This window comes from Leucoraja erinacea, chromosome 3, assembly GCF_028641065.1.
Source record: "Leucoraja erinacea ecotype New England chromosome 3, Leri_hhj_1, whole genome shotgun sequence".
Classification (NCBI taxonomy): domain Eukaryota; kingdom Metazoa; phylum Chordata; class Chondrichthyes; order Rajiformes; family Rajidae; genus Leucoraja; species Leucoraja erinaceus.
In genome coordinates, this window is record NC_073379.1 from 10376923 (window position 1) to 10395705 (window position 18783).

Genomic DNA, 18783 nt, shown 5'->3' on the forward strand with positions numbered 1-18783 from the left:
AATTTATACGATTACCCGTCATCAGATATATACTATAACATTGTGTGAGTATGAAGAAGGCTAATTGGTGTTGGTCACAGAATAATAAAGAGTACTAGACTAAGTGGGACCCGTTGGATCCCAGCATCACACGGGAGGGCTGGTCACCAACACAATATTCCACCTCTCCACCAATTCCAATATTGCTCGCCAGTGGGGGGGGGGGGGGGGGGGGGGGGGGGGGGGGGGGGGGGGGGGGGGGGGGGGGGGGGGGGGGGCTTTCTGTTGCGCTAGTATGGGTGTTGCGGGCCGAAGGTACTGGTTTCCAGAGGGCTAGTATAGACATTGTGGGCCGAATGGATTCTTGGGCTGCCAGCCAACTGTTTCAATGATTTTAAAAGCCAAGCCAAGACAATCAATTTGGCTGCAGCCACCCGACAACCAAAATTCATTTTGTGAACACAAACTTTTTTTAAAAGGCGAGGCAAACAATTGGGCAGCAGCCACCTGACAACCAAAATGTATTTTGTGAACACAAACTTTTGAAAAAAGACGATACAAACATTTGGGCAGCAGCCACCTGACAACCAAAATTCATTTTGTGAACACAAACGTTTTTTAAAAAGGCGAGGCAAGCAATTGGGCAACAAAATCCTCCGGTCCTGGAAGGCAGAGGGGGGCTCCGAGCGAGGTGGCCAAAAATGACGGCCGTAGGTGGCGGCGTTCTCTCGGAAATCGCAGCACAGTGGGCCAAAAGTGGTCAAGATCAGACTTTTAGTAATATAGATATTAGGGAACAGAATAGGATAGTATCACGAATGTGTGGGAAAGCACGAGTGCATGATGGTAACTTGCTTTGTCCCAAGTTTCTCAGGATTTTCTAGGTTTTAGGCTCGACTGTGGAAGGTGATGGAAGACTATGCAGTAACACGGATGGAGGGAATTCGCGCCCACGAAAACTCAGGAGGTGAAGACTCCTCAGACAGAACTTGTGAAGTTATGCCCATGAAAACACGGGATGCTTGACAAGATTCTGGGAAGAAACATCATCATCTTGTGTTGCTGATAGATGGGAAAAGTAAAACACACTTATGTATTTCTGGTTAGCAGATTATCGAGCCATTTTGGTTATCATTATTGATGGGTTATCATTATTGATGGGTTATCATTATAGGAAGGAATAGTAATCCTGGCTAAATTGTAGAGGCTAGGACTTCAAAATGGGGTAAATGCTTCAGGGTTGCTGGGAGATTTGGTCAATTTGGAGTTGCTCTCTGCAGTGCTGGGACAAGCTGCGAAGAGGTGCCAGAGTGTCTGAAGCTTAGATACAATTTGCAAGCAAAGAATGAGAACATCTGCAAACCATGTCAATTAGGTGCAAAATACATAGAATGGATTGGATGGCTGCAAACCAGCCATACACTTTGTAAATAATTGTAAATAATGTTTGACTTTGCCGCGTGTTGATTGGATGAGGTATTGAGCCTTGTCTGAGTTTCCTGTAGATCAGGGTAAATATTTCTAAGTTGGCTCCCTTACGAAGTCTGTTTTGAATACAATGTATTGAGCTGTTGTATTATTGGGTTAGGGAAATGTCTGTTATGTGTGGGGTTAATCGATATCTATAATTGGGTTATTAAGAGACTATCCCCATGTGGTTCGGCCCCTCAAGGTCCCGGAACATATAAAAGTACGCTACCACGAGGTTCAGCGTCGATCTTCTGGGAGAGCGCTTGGGACTGCGTGAACTTCTGGAGTGTCTCTGTCTGAGCGAGGCCTAAAAGGCTTGATCAGGCAGACACGAGGATCGAACCCGCGGTGGGATAGGTACAGTAGTTGAACTGTGACGCGCTTTTGTTAAAATAAAATTATGTTGTTTTCAAGTGCTTGATTCAGTGTTTTTACTGAAACCAAAGACCATAGTGTAAACAAGAACACAGTCCAAAGAAGATCAAAATTGCTGAGGCTGGTGTTATGTAGTGTTATAAACTGTCACCCGTTTTCATCAGTCAGTCATGAATAAGGGGACATAGTTACAATATTGGGGCCCAGTCATTTAAAACTGATGTATGGGGAAATTTATTCTCCCAGAGGATGTTGCTGCTGCAAAAAAGATTTTTATTGTACCTGTACCTCACCATACGTGTACATGACAACAAACCCGACTCGACTAGACTTGACTTGAAGCATTGAGGAATCAAGGATTTGGGGAACTGGCACAGAAGAGGAATTGAAGCCAGCAAAAATTAGCCACGATTCAATTGGGATGGGGGAGGGGGGGGGGGGGGCTTGAGGGTCTGTGACCTACCCCTACTCCTATTTCCCTGAACAAAACCCAAATTCCGTGTGCCCTTGACTTAAATGACAGTAGTCATGTAATTCAAGGACAGACGGACATATTGGCAGGTGTAGGTCAGACAAAAGTTAGTCGTACTTTCTTTACATATGCATGCTGCACGTAGTGAGACCATCTTTCTTATTTGAAAACTATCTTTCTTTGGCTAGTCACAACCTCAAGCCATTTGACTTGAAATACATTTGATTTGAACCTGATCATTAGGCATATAATGATGCCAGGAGCATCATTATAGTGATGTCTCTGGGCATACTGAAAGATCGTGTGTCCTAAATTAGAATAATTTTGAACATTAATCACAGTGAAAATAATATATAACAAGTGAAATCAAATAAGTAAACTGAAAATTATTTAGTCTTACAAGTTAAACAGCCCACTCCAATTGCCTATCCCTTTCCCTTTTAAGTTTGTACAAAGATGCTTGCAGATACATGAGAAGGTGTTGCATAAGATAAGTCTTATAACTGCTGCCCCAGGCTAATTGAAGGAACAGTCAGAAATTGCTGACTATGGGCCAGGACTGCAGCATTGCTGCCTGAAGGCAGGGGTAGAAGGTGCATTACTGATCTCATGGGAGGAAAAGACATCAGGATACTGAAGATGCACCATAGGTGATTTCAGGGGAGTCATCTGTAACTCAATTGTAGGGTATTAATATATCCTAATATGTAGGATCATTAATATATATGGTAACCCCCATATGTTATATATGTTGGCTCAGTGTTCTTGGTTCTTGGGTTTCTTGGTCCTCCAAAATATTCCAAATGGAATTTAAACTGGAGGTGGTGGAGGGAGGGCTTAAGCCAGAAAGGGTTATTGGGAAGAAAGAGCTACTTTAAATTTAGTTGCATCTGGTTGGGTAACTATAGTAGGGTGGAGATTATTCCATGCTTTAATTGTGCGGGGGAAGAACGAATTACTGTACACATCTGTCTTTGTAGCTGGGATCACAAATTGGATCGAATGCTCCTAATTGGTTTGGATTTGGTGTAGGTCTTGTAATCTATGTCGAGCTGACCATTTAACATTTTGTAAAAACAGGTCAAACGGTGAGCTTCACGTCTGTCTTGGAGAGGGTTCCACCCCAGAGAATTCAGAAGTTTGGTGACACTCGCTTCTCTCTCATAGGTGTTGGTACCAAATCGAGCCGCTTGTCTTTGATGGAAGAAATGTTTATATTTGTGTATGGGTCCCATGCTGCAACTGCGTAGTCCAAATGAGGTCTAACGAGGGTGAAGTATAGCTTCTCCTTGACAGAAGTTGAACAATGATGAAAGTTGCGCCTCAGAAAGTTTAGGACAGCTGTTGCTTTCACCGTTGCATGATGAGTCTGACCATTCCAACGCAGATCATTCTGTAATTTGATGCCAAGATACTTGGTTTGTTTGGATTCTTCAAGTGTCGCACCAAGTATATTGTAAGATGTTTCGCCTGGATTCCTCTTTCTGGTGACACGCATGGTTTCACATTTGGAAGGGTTGAACTGCATGCCCCATTGTTTTGAACACTCAACCATAGTATCGAGATCCTTTTGGAGAGCATCTTCATCATCAGCTGACTTAATTGGACGGTACAGCAAACAATCATCAGCGAAAAGTCTGGTTGTACTTGCGATTTTTTCATGGATGTCATTTATGTAAAGCAAAAATAGGTGTGGGCCAAGTACTGTGCCCTGAGGTGTACCACTCAACACTGGATGCCAATTGGAGCTCTTTCCATTCACACACACACACACACACACGCTGAAGACGTTTACACACACACACACACACACACACACACACACACACACAAACACAGGACACACACACACACACAAACATCGTTTCGTGTTGGAACGAATACCGTAGAAGTCAAGCTTCCGCTGAAGACGTTTTGTCAGGAAACTGGAAATCCATCGTTGGTGTGGGATGACATCAAATGCTTTAGTTATATATATTATCCACTTTGGCAGCAAAAACAGGGGGGCAGATTATTATCTCAATGGGGTTAGGTTAGGCAAGGGGGAGGTGCAGCGAGACCTGGGCATCCTTGTACACCAGTCACTGAAAGTTGGCGTGCAGGTACAGCAAGCAGTGATGAAAGCTAATGGAATGTTGGCCTTCATAACGAGAGGATTTTAGTATAGGAGTAAAGAGGTTCTTCGGCAGATGTATAGGGCTCTGGTGAAACCACATCTGGAGTATTGTGTCCAGTTTTGGTCTCCAAATTTGAGGAAGGACATCCTTGTGATTGAGGCAGTGCAGCGTAGGTTCACGAGATTGATCCCTGGGATGCGGGACAGTCATATGAGGAAGGATTGAAAAGACTAGGCTTGTATTCACTGGAGTTTAGAAGGATGAGGGGGTATCTTATAGAAGCATATACAATTATAAAAGGACTGGACAAGCTAAATGCAGGAAAAATGTTACCAATGTTTGGTGAGTCCAGGACCAGCAGCCACAGTCTTAGAATAAAGGGGAGGCCATTTAAGACTGAGGTGAGAAACAACTTTTTCACCCAGAGAGTTGTGAATTTGTGGAATTCCCTGCCACAGAGGGCAGTGGAGGCCAAGTCACTGGATGGATTTAAGAGAGAGTTAGATATAGTTAAAAGAGAGTTAGATAGAGGCTAGTGGAATCAAGGGATATGGGGAGAAGGCATGCACGAGTTATTGATTGGGGATGATCAGCCATGATCACAATGAATGGCAGTGCTGGCTCGAAGAGCCGAATGGCCTCCTCCTGCACCTATTATCTATGTTTCTATGTAAACTATTGTGGCCCCAACAAGGAGCGTTACGGCACTCCACTCGCCACTGCCTGCCATTCTGAAAAGTACACATTCACTCCTACTCTTTGCTTCCTGTCTGCCAACCAATTTTCTATCCATGTGCTCTAATTTTAGTCACCAGTCTCCCGTATGGGACCTTATCAAAGGCTTTCTGAAAGACTACACTACATCCAATGGCTCCCCTTCATCCATTTTACCTGTCACATCCTCAAACAATTCCAGAAGATTAGTCAAGCATGGTTTTCCTTTCATAAATCCATGTTGACTTGAACTAATCCTTTTACTGCTATCCAAATGCCCCATTATTACCTGTTTAATAATTTACTCCAGCATCTTTCCCACCACCGAAGTCAGGCTAACTGGTCTGTAATTCAGTTTTCTCTCTCACTCCTTTCTTGAAAACTAGGATAACATTAGCTATCCTCCAGTCCACAGGAACTGATCCTGAATCTATTGTACTGCATCTTCCGGATTATGCCCAGAAATTCCTGCCATTGCTGTTCCACCGTCATTTCTGCTAGGATCACTTTCCAGTCTACCTTTGTCAGCTCCTCCCTCATGCCTTCATAGTCCCCTTTGTTGAACTGCATCACTGACACTTCCGATTTAACCTTCTCCTTCTCAAATTGCGGATTAAAACGAATCATATTATGATCACTACCTCCAACGGTTCCTTTACCTATAGTTTTCTTTTCAAATCTGTTTCATTGGACAACACTAAATCCAGAATTGCCTTTTCTCTAGTCGGCTCCATTACACGCTGCTCTAAGAATCCATCTTGGAGGCACTCTACAAACTCTCTTTCTTGGGGTCCTGAACCAACCTGATTTTCCCTACCTATATAATGAAATCCCCCATCACCACAGTGAAGCTACCACATTACTCTGATGATTGCACTTGCTGAGACCAGCTAACCTAAGAATGCAAGCAGTGACAAAGAATGGAACCAATCAACCACTTCTCCATTGGCGGAACAGCATCTCATATATTGCTAGGTTGCTTAAAGCCCAGTGGAATATTGATTTCTCTAACGTCAATTAACCCCTGCATTCCCTCTCTCCCCATCCCTCTCCAAGTCGCACCAGCTTCTTGTTTTCACCCAACAAACAGCTAACAAAGCCCCGTTTCCTTTATCATCATTACATTTTTGCATATCTTTCATTCATTGTTCTATATCCCTCTACATCATCGTCTATATCTCTCATTTCCCTTTCCCGTGACTCTCAGTCTGAAGAAGGGACTCTATCTGAAACGTCACCCATTCCTTCTCTCCAGAGATGCTGCCTGTCCCGCTGAGTTCCTCCAGCTTTTTGTGTCTATCTTCTGTCAATCGAAAACTCCATTTAGCCGTTTGCATTTTGAACTTTGGGGAACTTTCAGGTTTAAATACTGATCACGGCGATTAATTTAAATCGTGCTTTTTAATGAGATGATTCACAGTCTGTTCGATTTCAGACATTTTATAATTCTTCTTGTCCTTTATAATACTGCAAGTTTCTAACCGTTGGTACTTCACCATATTAATACGTATTATTTCTATTTTGTGTTGCTTGTTTTCCAGATTCTTTATGATAGCTCTCAACATGTACTCTTTCCACTTGAGACTGGTTGCCCACACATCTAACCACTCAGGCCAATTGATTGATTCATAGAACAAAATAAAGTGCTTAACCTTTCCATTCCCTACACATTCAACTAAACTACTCTTCATGATAATAGTCGGCTGGCTGACAATTCCAGTAACAAGAGGGAACCAGGAAGCTGTTCAAAGCACTTCAAAGGTGAGGAATTGGTTGTTATTTGAAAAAAATATGTACAAAAGTTTCTTATTCTATCATATACCACAAGGGGCGCCGCACAATTGGCTGCCCCACCAACAGTCTGTGTGTTTTTTAATTTTTTTTAAATTTTTAGTGTGTGTTAAAAGTCTGTGTAAATGTTCTCCGGTTTGTTTTATGTGGGAGGAGGGGGAGGGGTCGGGGGAAACTTTTTTTTTCAGTTTCTTACCTTGCCGGTGATGCGATTAATTTTCGGATTACATCTCTGGGCGCTCTGCGGCCTACCATCGATGGAGTTGGAGGCCTCCTCAGACTGACTTTGGGCCTCACCGCGGGGCGTAGACTTGCTTCGGAGCCGATCCTTTGCCTGGGATCACTCCAACCGTGGCCTGCGGACTTACCATCAAGAGCTTGCAGTCTCGGGAGAGGCTAGTCGGGAAACTCCAATGACACAGAGGCTCGACCAGCCCCAATGCGGGGTTCGATCATCCGGCGCGGGGGAGCTGACATCCCCCCCGATGCAGGAGCTGTTCACCTCGATGCGGAGGGCCGAACGCTACCGGCTACAGGAGTCAAGATCGTACCGTCAACGCAGGGCTCGAGTCCCCCGACCTCGGGAGAGCTAAGGAAAGAGATTTGCACTTTTTTTCGCCTTCCATCACAGTGAGGAATGTGGAGGAGTCACTGTGGTGGATGTTTATGTTAAAATGTGTTCCGTTGCTTTTTATTCGTATGACTGACTTGGCAAATAAAATTCCTTGTATGTTGCAAAACATACTTGGCAAATAAAGTCTTATTGTGATTGTGATAATTGTATTACTAAGTTAATTACATTTTTTGAGGCGGTGACGCCATCCTCCACGACACCGTGCTGATCATCACTGGCTGCCTACGTTTTACTCTGACAGATGTTCTGCCGGTGCTCGCAGGTATCGCACCCGCCAAGGTTCGCAGAGATTACTTCACCCACAGGCTGGTGTGCAAGGTCCCATTTGACGCCAAACATCCTTCATACCACCTCGCACAGGACTCACAGCAACTTGGACCTCAACGCCCGTCATCTCGTCGCCCCTTCTCCCGTCACGCAGTGACCCTCTGTGTCTCCGGTTTCAACAGACTAGGAGCATGGAGAACCAGCTGCAAACAGACTTCACGATGTCCGTAATTCACTGTTGCACTGAACACCACAGCCCCACCCAGATCGGACCTGTCCCGCAAAGAGTGTGTCACCTTGAACCATCCCCGTACAGGGGTCGACCGGTTCAACGGCAACATGCATCGCTGGGGGCTGCGTCCATCAGCAGCCTGCGTGTGTGGAGCAGACCAGCAATCATCGCAGCACGTCATTTTCGACTGCGCTGTCATCCGCCCCCCCTGGTGGAGGGGTAGACCTCCCGGCCCTCGACAAATGAACTGGCTACAGCGCCGGGAGGCCGTTACATAACCTCTGCTGCCTCAAACGTAAGAAGAAGAAGAGGAGGTGATGATGTGGAACAATTCGGATAATGCAGAGGATACTGTCCATGTGGATTTTAGTATAGCATTCGATAAAGTCCCTCGTAGCTGGCTGATTCTTAAGATTAAAATGCATGGAATCCACTGTATCTTGGATGTGTGGATTCAGAACTGGTTTTCCTAGAGAAGCAGGAAGTGGTGAAAGTATGTTTTCTTGGCTCGAGGTTTGTAACTAGCGATATTCTGCAAGGATCAGCATGTGGACCTCGGTTGTTTGTTGGTTAGTAAGTTTCCAGATGACACCAAAATATGCCGACAGTGAGGAAGGCTGTCAGAGGGTACAGCAGGCTATAGATCAATCCTAGATATGGGGGAGGAGGAGAAATTGTAGATGCCGTTTAATCCAAGCAAGTATGTCAATCTGCAAATTTACTTACCATGCCATGTCATTTCTTATCCAAATTATTTGTATAACCGATAAACCACAGAACCCAGCACTGGTTCCTGTGGCACACCACAAGTCACAGGCCTCCAGTCAGAGAAACTGACTTCTCCTGCCACCTTCTGCTAAACCAATTGTGTCTCCAATTGTATAGCTCTCCCTGGCTCCAATGCGATTATGTCAAAGGCCTTGCTAAAGTCCATCTCGACAACGTCCAACACGCAGACCTCATCAATCCTCATGTTTATCACTTCAAAAACTTGAACAGATTTGTGAGACATGATTCCCTCACTAATTAGTCCTTGTTCATCCAAATGCTGACTCTCTCAGAATGCTCTCCAGTGACTTACCACTGATGGCTGGCTGAGGGGTACAAAATCATGAGAGGAATAGGTAGGATGAATGCACAGAATATTTTCTTCAGAGTAGAAGATTCAAGAATCAGAGGACGTAGGTTTATGGTTAGAAGGGAAAGGGGGGGCAACCTTTTCACAGAGGATGATGGGTGTATGGAACGAGCTGCCAACCGAAGTCGTTGAGGCAGGTACTATAACAACATTTAAAAGACATTTGGATAGAGAGAGTGTTTGGAAAGCTTGAGGGTGACATGGGCCAAGCACGAACAAATGGGACTAGTGTAGATGGGGCATCTTGGTCAGCATGGATGAAGAATTTATTTTGGACAACAGAGAAGTTTTCAAAGCAGTCACCCAATCTACATTTGGTTCCTTCAAAGTAGATAACCAAATGTAGGTCTGCACAGTGGGAATGCTGAATGTAGTATGAAGAAGTGAAAGAGAACTCTTTCTTCACTCAGGAGGAGCATTACGGTCCTTGAATTATTGGAGAGGAAAAAGGACAGTGGTTGCATGGGCAGGTATTTTTAGAGGCGTGTAAGAATTGATTGTAACGATCATACCACTGCCGTTTGTAGAGTTCACTTTTGTAATCTCATCTTTATTATAGTAAGTAAATAAGTAAATTTTATGTATATAGCACGTTTAAATCAACTCGTGTTGAAACCAAAGTGCTTTACATAGAATAAATAGTTAGGTTTCCGTACATCCATAGAAAAATTAAAGAAAGAAAAATGACACAACACATTATGGAATTTAACATGAACGTCCCCCCACAACAGAATCAACATTTTCCAGTGTGAGGAGAGGCATTAAAAAGTTCAGTTCTCTTCCTCTGTGATCACCCAAGGTCGGGGCCTATTGGTGCCCTCCGCAGCCAGTCGCCGCAAAGGCAGCCCGATGTTTTCAGGCCCTCTTGTCGGATGATGGAGCTCCGGCGTTGGGAGAAACACTCCTCAGCAGCTTGGAGTGTCTGGAACGGCCGCTCCCTCCCCGGAGACCGCGGCTCCTGAAACCCACAGGCCGCGCTGGTCGGAGCTCCAACTCTGGCGATCTCTGTAAGAGATCCCAGGTTCGGCGGTGTTCAAAGTTCAGCGCTGCCCGCGGCTGGACGCTCCGCAGACCGCAGCTCCTCGATGTTGGAGTCGGCAGTCACAGCACTCCGGAGCTTACCGCACGACGACCCGGGCAAGGCATCGCCCGCTCCGTGATGGTGCTTCAGTGTTGCGCCGCTGCCGAAGCTGGGGTTCTGGCCGGTCCCGGCAGGAGTAGCCTCTCCAGTCCCGATGGTAGGCCGCGAGGAAGGGGCGAAGAAGCAGCTTGGAATTATACATTCGCTTTGTTTCCATTGCACACCCCATTTCTCTCCACAAACCCTCTGTTTCCCTCACCATCACATAGCTTTAACTTTAAAAAGTGCTTGTCTTTAATTTTTCTAGCTATGATGAAAAGTAATTGACTTGAAATATTAGGTCCGTTTCTTCAAGATGTCATTTGACCTGTTGAGTATTATCCGCATTGAGCATCCTAGCTTTTCTTTCTTCAGGTGTTTGTTGTTTGTAAGTTCATAAGTTGTAAAGAAGAATAGTAAGATTAAACGAGAACTTACCAGTTTGAAGTTTGATCTTTATTTTATGAGGAATTACGTGAAGAAGGCCCGTTCAGCCGTATGTGCGTCAATCTTCAAAGCAGCGGTGTGAAATCACAGATAATAATAGTGACCGATGTATGATAGTAAGACTAGAACTACCAGATGATCTTAATGAGGGCTGGGAGCGGCTCATAAAATAAAGATCAAACTTCAAACTGGTAAGTTCTCGTTTAATCTTACTATTTTACTTCAGAGTCACGTGAGTGACTACGTGAAGATTTCGAAGCTCTGTGATTTCATGCCGTGAGAAACAAGCCTACACAACCACAACTGCCTCATTGACAAATGAGGGAAAACATTCATAATGCATACAGTCATGACATAGATTTAAACATGCTGATGCTGTTAAATAAACAATAACAATAGTCACATCTCTCATCCGGATGGAACCTATAACAGAACATAAAATAAATTGAGAATACCTCTGGTCTGGCAACGGGTTATTATAACATGTTTGAAATATTGTTCGTTTGACCACACTACAGCCGTTAGGATGTGGCCCAGCGGAACGTAATAAACCCTTGTTGCTGCTGTTATAGCAGCCCTGGTGGAGCGAGATCCGGATCAGTATCTACTCCTGCATACCTCAACTCCGTTTTAACACCTGACAAGATCTGAGCAGATAGGTTCTTATAACGTCTTTTGTAACTAACAATCATAGTTAGCTGAGAGTCTCAAAGGCTCGTGGTGACCTTGACGTATTATTGTATATGTGTGTCCCCACATAACGAAAAATCCCTGGGTATGTCTTGAACTATTTTGAGACCCGACACCCCTACTGCACTGCTTAAATTAACTATAGCATAAAATAATATGCATATATTTGCAGATGTAATCATCCTCTCCTGTCACAATAATGTAGCGAGTGACCTTTTGCGCTAACCAGCACCAGGAGGATAACTACCTAATGAGGTCCGATCAAAGTTAAGAATGTAGCTGGAACCCCCTGGTTAAAATAGTGTTACACAATGTCAATCTCCCATACTGCATTGTACTTGTCCTGGGAAACAGATATCCTTTACTAACTCAATATCCGAGGTGAACCCAACAACTTGGACCTCGTTAGCTGCAGTAAGTCTGATGGAAAGCCCCTTGGCACAGTTAATGACCCTATAATTCAATATTGTCAAAGACCATTTAAATAAACTGCAATCAATCAGAATCTGTACCATTTTAAATATAACATGAGCATTAAACAAACGCTTCCCATCTGAAGCAGCAAAGTACCGCTTTCTGGTACCATTCCAGCACTGTGAATACATACAAAAATAGGCGTGACAACCCAAGCCGTAATCAGTCTATTGAGAATCTGTAGAACATATATTAATTTTATCATGCAACAGCTGATCTCTCAAGCCACAGGCTGAACCAGCAAGTTACGTTTAAAATAACCATATAATGTTGCATTATTATTATTCTCGATTCGGGAATCAAACTGCATAGGCCAATACCACAGCTGGAACCTAAAGCGACTCTTGATGACTCTATTTCAAGACCCGATTCATAAAGCAAATTGGAGGAAGACATAAAAGACCATTCCTCATGCTTGTAGCGAGAATGTATCTTTCGCCACTGTTATGCCACACATTTTTGCAACCTTTAATTAGCATGAAAACAATATATCTATATTCGGTGTTGCATTAAATCAGAATTTCATAAATACTGCGTGGTCCAACACCCATTCTGTGTTGTCATTGATCTGTACTTAATGATACTCCAGTGGAAAATTAGATTACGTACCTTTTACGCACTATTTTGGTGTTGCTCGTTCTTCACTGGCTCGTCTCCAGTTGGTTCAAAATGCTGCTGCTCGCCTTTTAACAGGGACTCGAAAGAGGGAGCACATATCGCCAATTCTGGCCTCCCTACACTGGCTCCCGGTGCACTTTCGAGTTCATTTTAAGATACTGTTATTTGTTTTTAAATCTCTGAATGGGCTCGCCCCGCCTTACCTCTCTGAGCTGCTCCACCCATACGCTCCTGCCCGGTCCCTCAGGTCAGCTGGTCAGCTGCTCCTGGAGGTACCGAGGTCTAGTCGGAGGCTCAGAGGGGATAGAGCCTTCTCTGTTGCTGCTCCGGCACTCTGGAACACCCTGCCGTTGCACATCAGACAGGCCCCCTCACTGTCCATCTTCAAATCCAGTGTTAAAACACATTTGTACTCCCTGGCTTTTGACCATGCCTGAGACGTTGCTTCTGTTTGTGGTGTTTTTGATGTTTCTTTATTTTACATGTCTTTTCCTACTATTTCTTTTGATTGTTATTTTTGGTGTGTATTAACTTTTTTGTCAATGATTAGTGATGTACAACACTTTGTTGCAGCTATGTTTGTTTTTAAAGTGCTTATAAATAAAATTATTATTATTATTATTATTATTATTTTACAGGATCTTTTCCCTGATTGCACCCTCGTGCTTATCATCTGCCACATCTTAGTGTATCAACATGAAGTTGAGCATGCACCTATGTATATTCACTCAATCACTCTTTAACCCATAAATGCACTTAGGGTCTATAGATAGATGATACCAATACTGAACAGTTAATAACTCATTGCAAATCTCCTGCACCTCCAACTAGAGATGTCATTCGCATGTTCCCACCTTAAGCCATGGCATCTTTTTTGCAATATAATGACATATTTATTGATCAACTACTGGAGCAATGCTGAATATTGTTTGTCCATCATAGTGGTTTTATTAGCTTCAGCTGGCAATAGCAAGTTGTATTATCAATGACCTTCATGACCCTTATTGTTTGTCATTAAACATGCTGTCAGTTCTCCCACTTGCACAGCTACATCACATCTATTACATTGCTAGTTAGTCTAATGAATAGGAACTCCTTTATAACCACAAGGCTGTTCCAGGTTTCTATTGATTCCAATCTGTTGCCCAGGGCGGAGTCACAGGCCAACTATCCATTTGATAACAACCTAATTTACTGGATAGGAGAGAACAATTACAATTAGCTTGAGAATGAGTGGATTTTAGCCAAATACAGCATCAAAATATAATCCAAACAATACATCATAAGTGTTTTTGAGCTCCGAGTAGTCCTTTGAATGATTTATTGTTATCATACTGTTTAAATTGCCTCATCATAACAATGCCTTCAAATATCTCTGATGATCATTGTACATGGAAAACCCTATGAAATCAGTTTGATCACCCTTCTTTCATAATGAACAGGCCACATCTGCCCTGAATGGCAACTCTGGCCCGGTTCCGATAATTCTCACATGTCCCAAGCCAACTCTTGCCATAATTCTGTCCTTGCCTTGAAAGACAATTCCCCATACCTCCAAGCCTGTCTCGAAGGCAACCTGGCTAAAATACTGGACCTGGCTCAACACTCTTCTGGCCAAATTCCAACCTCCTTGGAATACTAGTATTGTCCAGTTTACCTGGTTAAAATGCCTCTGAGTAGATGACAATGTCTCAATCATTTGTGTATTGCACAACCAATTGTAAATCTTACCAACTTGTTTGTGGTCACTTAGTTGTAGGTCAGCTTTAATGCTTCTACCAGCTTCAGTGAACCGCTTCCTGCCGATGAAGCCGTGGGGTGCGTTTTCCCCTAACTATGAATCCTTACTCGTCATTGGCTTAATTGGTCCAACAGTTTATGCTTCGTCCATTAGGTTTTGCCTGTGGAATAGGTCTTACCTGAATAGAAGATTCGGCGGGTGGCTCTAACGTCCCCTGATAGCGGTGTTCACTGCATTATGTTGGGATGGCAACCTTGCTGCCAGGAATCGTACCTCTGAAATGTGCCCTTCATCCCTTGAGGTATGCTCCACACTATACGCTCAGCCTCGGCATCAGATTTACACTGACCCGGCATGTTCTCCTCTTCCATAAGGGAGACATTTAGCAGCCCTACTACAAGGCGCTGCTGGTGCAACCTCTCCAACAGGCCCACCCTTCAGGGTCAGAAAATGCCCCGGTAAGCTGATCTCCTCCATTAGCGGATTTTTTTCCATTTCGGTAGAGATTTCACTTTTCATTCCAAGTATCCACTACTCATTAAATTTCATCGTGTTTATGTACACATTTTTAATAAAATCCTTCCCCCCCCCCCCACCCCACTCACTCATTTTGTCGCCTCCTGCTGGCCAGCGACCCTAACGGCTGCTGGCGCCCGCATCTCGCCTCAGACGCCATTTAAAAACAGCCGCACTGCTGATTCCCGAGCAGCTTGAGTTGGAGGACCACGTCTCTCGTGGGGGCTACGGGTAGGGAACGGCTTCGTTGGGGTGCAGACCCAACGGGTCTGCACTTGGTCTAGTATATATATATTACCGGAGGGAAAACCCCTGCCAGCACCAGGGCTGACCGTTCCGGTTGGTTTAACCCCTTTCCTGGGGACCCCATGCGGTCTGAAAGCCGCATAACTACTGGATTCCCCTACCGGGAACCCCAGCCTCTATATGTATTTCGGGGAAAATCATCCCGACACCCGGCATCTATATTTATATGAGAGGGAAACTCCTCCCGACACTCGGCATCTATATTTATATCGGGGAAAATCCTCCCGACACCCATCTACTGGAGGTCCCCTCCCCGGGAACCCCAGCATTTATATTTATCTCGGAGGGAAGCCCTCCCGACACCCATCTACTGGAGGTCCCCTTCCCCGGGAACCCCAGCATTAATCTTTATTGTCGGAGGGAAAAGCCCTCCTGGCACCCGGCCTACTGGAGGTCCCCTCCCCGGGAACCCCAGCGTCTCTGTACCTATCGAAGGGAAAAACCCTTCCGGCAGTCGACGCGCCTAGAAGTCACTGACCACCCGTCAGCGACCCACTTCCGCGACACCCCAGCTACCCACTCCTGCGGCAAGAACCAGGGTTTCCCCACAGCCCATAGCAGGTTCCCTCGTCGGGCCTCGCAAATCCTTCAGCAGGAAGCCTCTGGAACAAGCGGTTCCGCAGGGAATAAAACAGGTAAGAAAACCAAGCTTACCTGAGTTTAACTTTTACCGCGCTGGAGACGCTCCTGCTGCTCCAAGCGGCCGCCTGCACCAATGCGTCTGACGTAATGACGCACGTGCGGCTGAACGGGCCTTCTTCACGTTGTCACTCACGTGACTCCGAAGTAAAATCAGGCCATTCGGCCACATCAAGTCTACTCCGCCATTCAATCAAGGATGATCTATCTTTGCCTCGCAACATTCTCCTGCCTTCTCCCCATAACCCTTGACACCCATATTAATCAAGAATCTGCCAATCACTCCCTTAAATACCCAATGTCTTGGCCTCCACAGCCGTGTGTGGCAATCAATTCCACAGATTCACCACCCTCTGACTGAAGAAATACCTCATCATCTCCTTCCGAAAGGTACATCCTTTTATTCTGAGGCTGTGCACTCCGGCTTTTATTCTGAGGCTGTGCCACTAGTGGAACTATATCTGCATCCACTCTATCCAAGCTCTGGCTCTTTCTGGTTAATTCTGGCTATTTATTTTATAATATTTCAGTTGGACAGTTAGGGGCCTGTCCCACTTTTACGACCTAATTCACAGCCTTTTTTACTCGTGGACATTTCTCATCAGGCTAGAAAAACGCCCCAACCTACTTGATGCCACGAGTACCTACGACTAGCATCACAATCTACCTACGACCTCCTGCCGACCATGCTGCAAGTATGAGTCAAGGGCAAACTCGGCAGAGGTCGTGAATCATGTCGTGAAAGTGGGACAGGCCCTTTGGCTGTATGGAGGGTCACACCTGCAAGCAAGGTCTGCTGTAGCATGTCTAAAACAATTTGTGAAGAACAAGATGTTCCAGGTTTAGCACTTTCTAATCGGGAACAGATTGTACACTCCCTCAAGTACAAGCCTCAAAGCAATTTACAAAAATTGGCTCAGATCATTGGGGTTAAGTGCAGCTAATAGCTTTTTACAGTTCTGTCTGATTAAAAGTGTCTTTTCACCACGCTACAATTCTTTTTATTTTCCTTTTTACTCTTTTGGTAATTATTTGAAAGAAACCAAGGTGAAGACTGAGTGCTGGTAATAGTTTAGAACATAGAGCACAGCCCATGCAATGTCTGCCCCACACATAAACTCAGTCAATTTAATCCTTCTATTTTCTCCCTCATTAACTTATCAATATCCTGTAAAATGCAGATAAATGGCCTAGCCCAGTAGTTGACATGGACAAAGTGAACCAAAAAAACTGTTTCCATGCTATGCTGCTCTACAACTCTATTGGTAACAAAGGCATAGGTAGTACTAAAATAATAATGAGTGCTAATAATTGTTGAAGTGGGCTGAAAAATTGGTGCCGGAAATAGTTTGGGGTATTAAGGAGAAGTACATGGATGAGCAGACATTTCATGTTAAATGGAAAGTTGCAGGCCCAAGGAATCTACAACTGAGATTTTGAAAGTGCGGTAGAATTGAATTAGGATACTGCTTTTTTTTTTGGAACTGGACAAAAAGTTGGGTTTCAGAAGGGAGAAGAGGAATATGGATAGAGAGTAACAGAAGAAAGTATGCAGAGAGGGCTTATCACTGATTCAATGTTTCAAGAAAGCGACACAATCTATTCAAGGATAATTAGCAATTTACGCTGACCTACTCAGCGCCTCATTTTTATATGCTTCTCCAATCGCTTAAATTGCTGTGTGGTATATAAAATAATTTTCATTGAATATTGGGACATTTTATATTTTACCACTCTGAGCTAACCAGACACCTTTTCATGTTTGCGACTGAAGTTATTAGATTGGTTTATCTGACATACACACGATTTTTAGGATTCAAACAGTGTTACCTTTTATCAGTTTAGTTTAGTGTAGAGATACAGCGTGGAAAGAGGCCTTTCGGCCCACCAAGACCTCGCCGACCAATGATCACCCACACACTAGTTCTATATTATCCTAGGTCCGCATCCTACACTCTAGGGGCATTTTACAGAAGCCAATTAATCTTCAAACCCGCACATCTTTAGGATGGAGGTGGAAACTGAAGCACCCGGAGAAAACCCACACAGTCACAGGGAGAATGTGCAAACTAACATAGACAGCACCCGAGGGAAAGATTGAATCTGGCGCTGCAAACTATACCGCTGTGCCGCCCGGGAATGAGAGAATGATGGGTTTTGTTGTAAACGTCATGAAGGAATTATTCAATGAAGATGCGTGAGGGAAAATTGAATCAAAGATTGCAAATAAATGAAGCATTTCCATCAGACCTAGTTACCTTCTTTCCAACAGTTTTCTTTAGTCTGCGTCAGTTTCACCAAACGATTCGCTTCCTCCAGTTGAATTTCCAGGAGACTGTTGTTCCCCTGAATTTCGGCTATTTTCTAAAGCAAGTAAATGACATATTTAATGGTAACACTGGCTTAACATTGTATATCCTAATTATGAATAGACTTAGGACCTGTGTACACACAGGTTGATGATAAACTGCTTGAGCTAAATATATTGTACTTAAACATTCTGAACAACTCCTTTGATGCGATATAAATAAAGTGTTTGATAGTGGATTCATGGTGACAAGACTAAGTTTAAGAAGCATGAAGCACATACAGGTAGCCCAGCTATGTATAAAGTCAGCCCCCAAAAAATCAAACCTCAAATAGACTCATAGAGCTGTACGGCATGAAAACAGGCCCTTCGGCCCACCTTATCCATGCTGACCAAGTTGGCATTCTGGGCTAATCCCATTTGCCTGGGACTGACAATGATTGTTTCCCCATGAAAGATTGACTGCACAATGGGTTTCTGGCAAAAGTATTAACTTTGTGCTAATTTACTCTTTCATAAAACAGGAGATTACATATAAACTGGCAATGGACATCAGTCTGAATAAATTTCTGATAAATTGTAAGTGTAGAAATGTTATAACACAGCAGGAGACCATTTGGCTCTTTGAGTCGACACTAGTTCTAACCTCCTCAATATTTGTACTTCTGCTTTCATTCAGTGATCGCTGCAATATCATCCAATAAATCTCAGTTGATGCAACGGAGTGTGTGGGAA

At 44.1% G+C, this 18783-nt stretch overlaps 1 protein-coding gene across 1 annotated transcript in view; it reads right to left on the minus strand.

Moving 5' to 3' along the window:
* LOC129695264 (coiled-coil domain-containing protein 152-like) overlaps positions 1–18783 on the minus strand; it is a 79495-nt gene that overhangs the window by 36698 nt on the left and 24014 nt on the right. The window contains exon 3 of the mRNA XM_055632057.1: positions 17999–18104. Within this exon, the coding sequence (XP_055488032.1) occupies positions 17999–18104 (106 nt within the window). The remainder of the gene's footprint in view (positions 1–17998; positions 18105–18783) is intronic.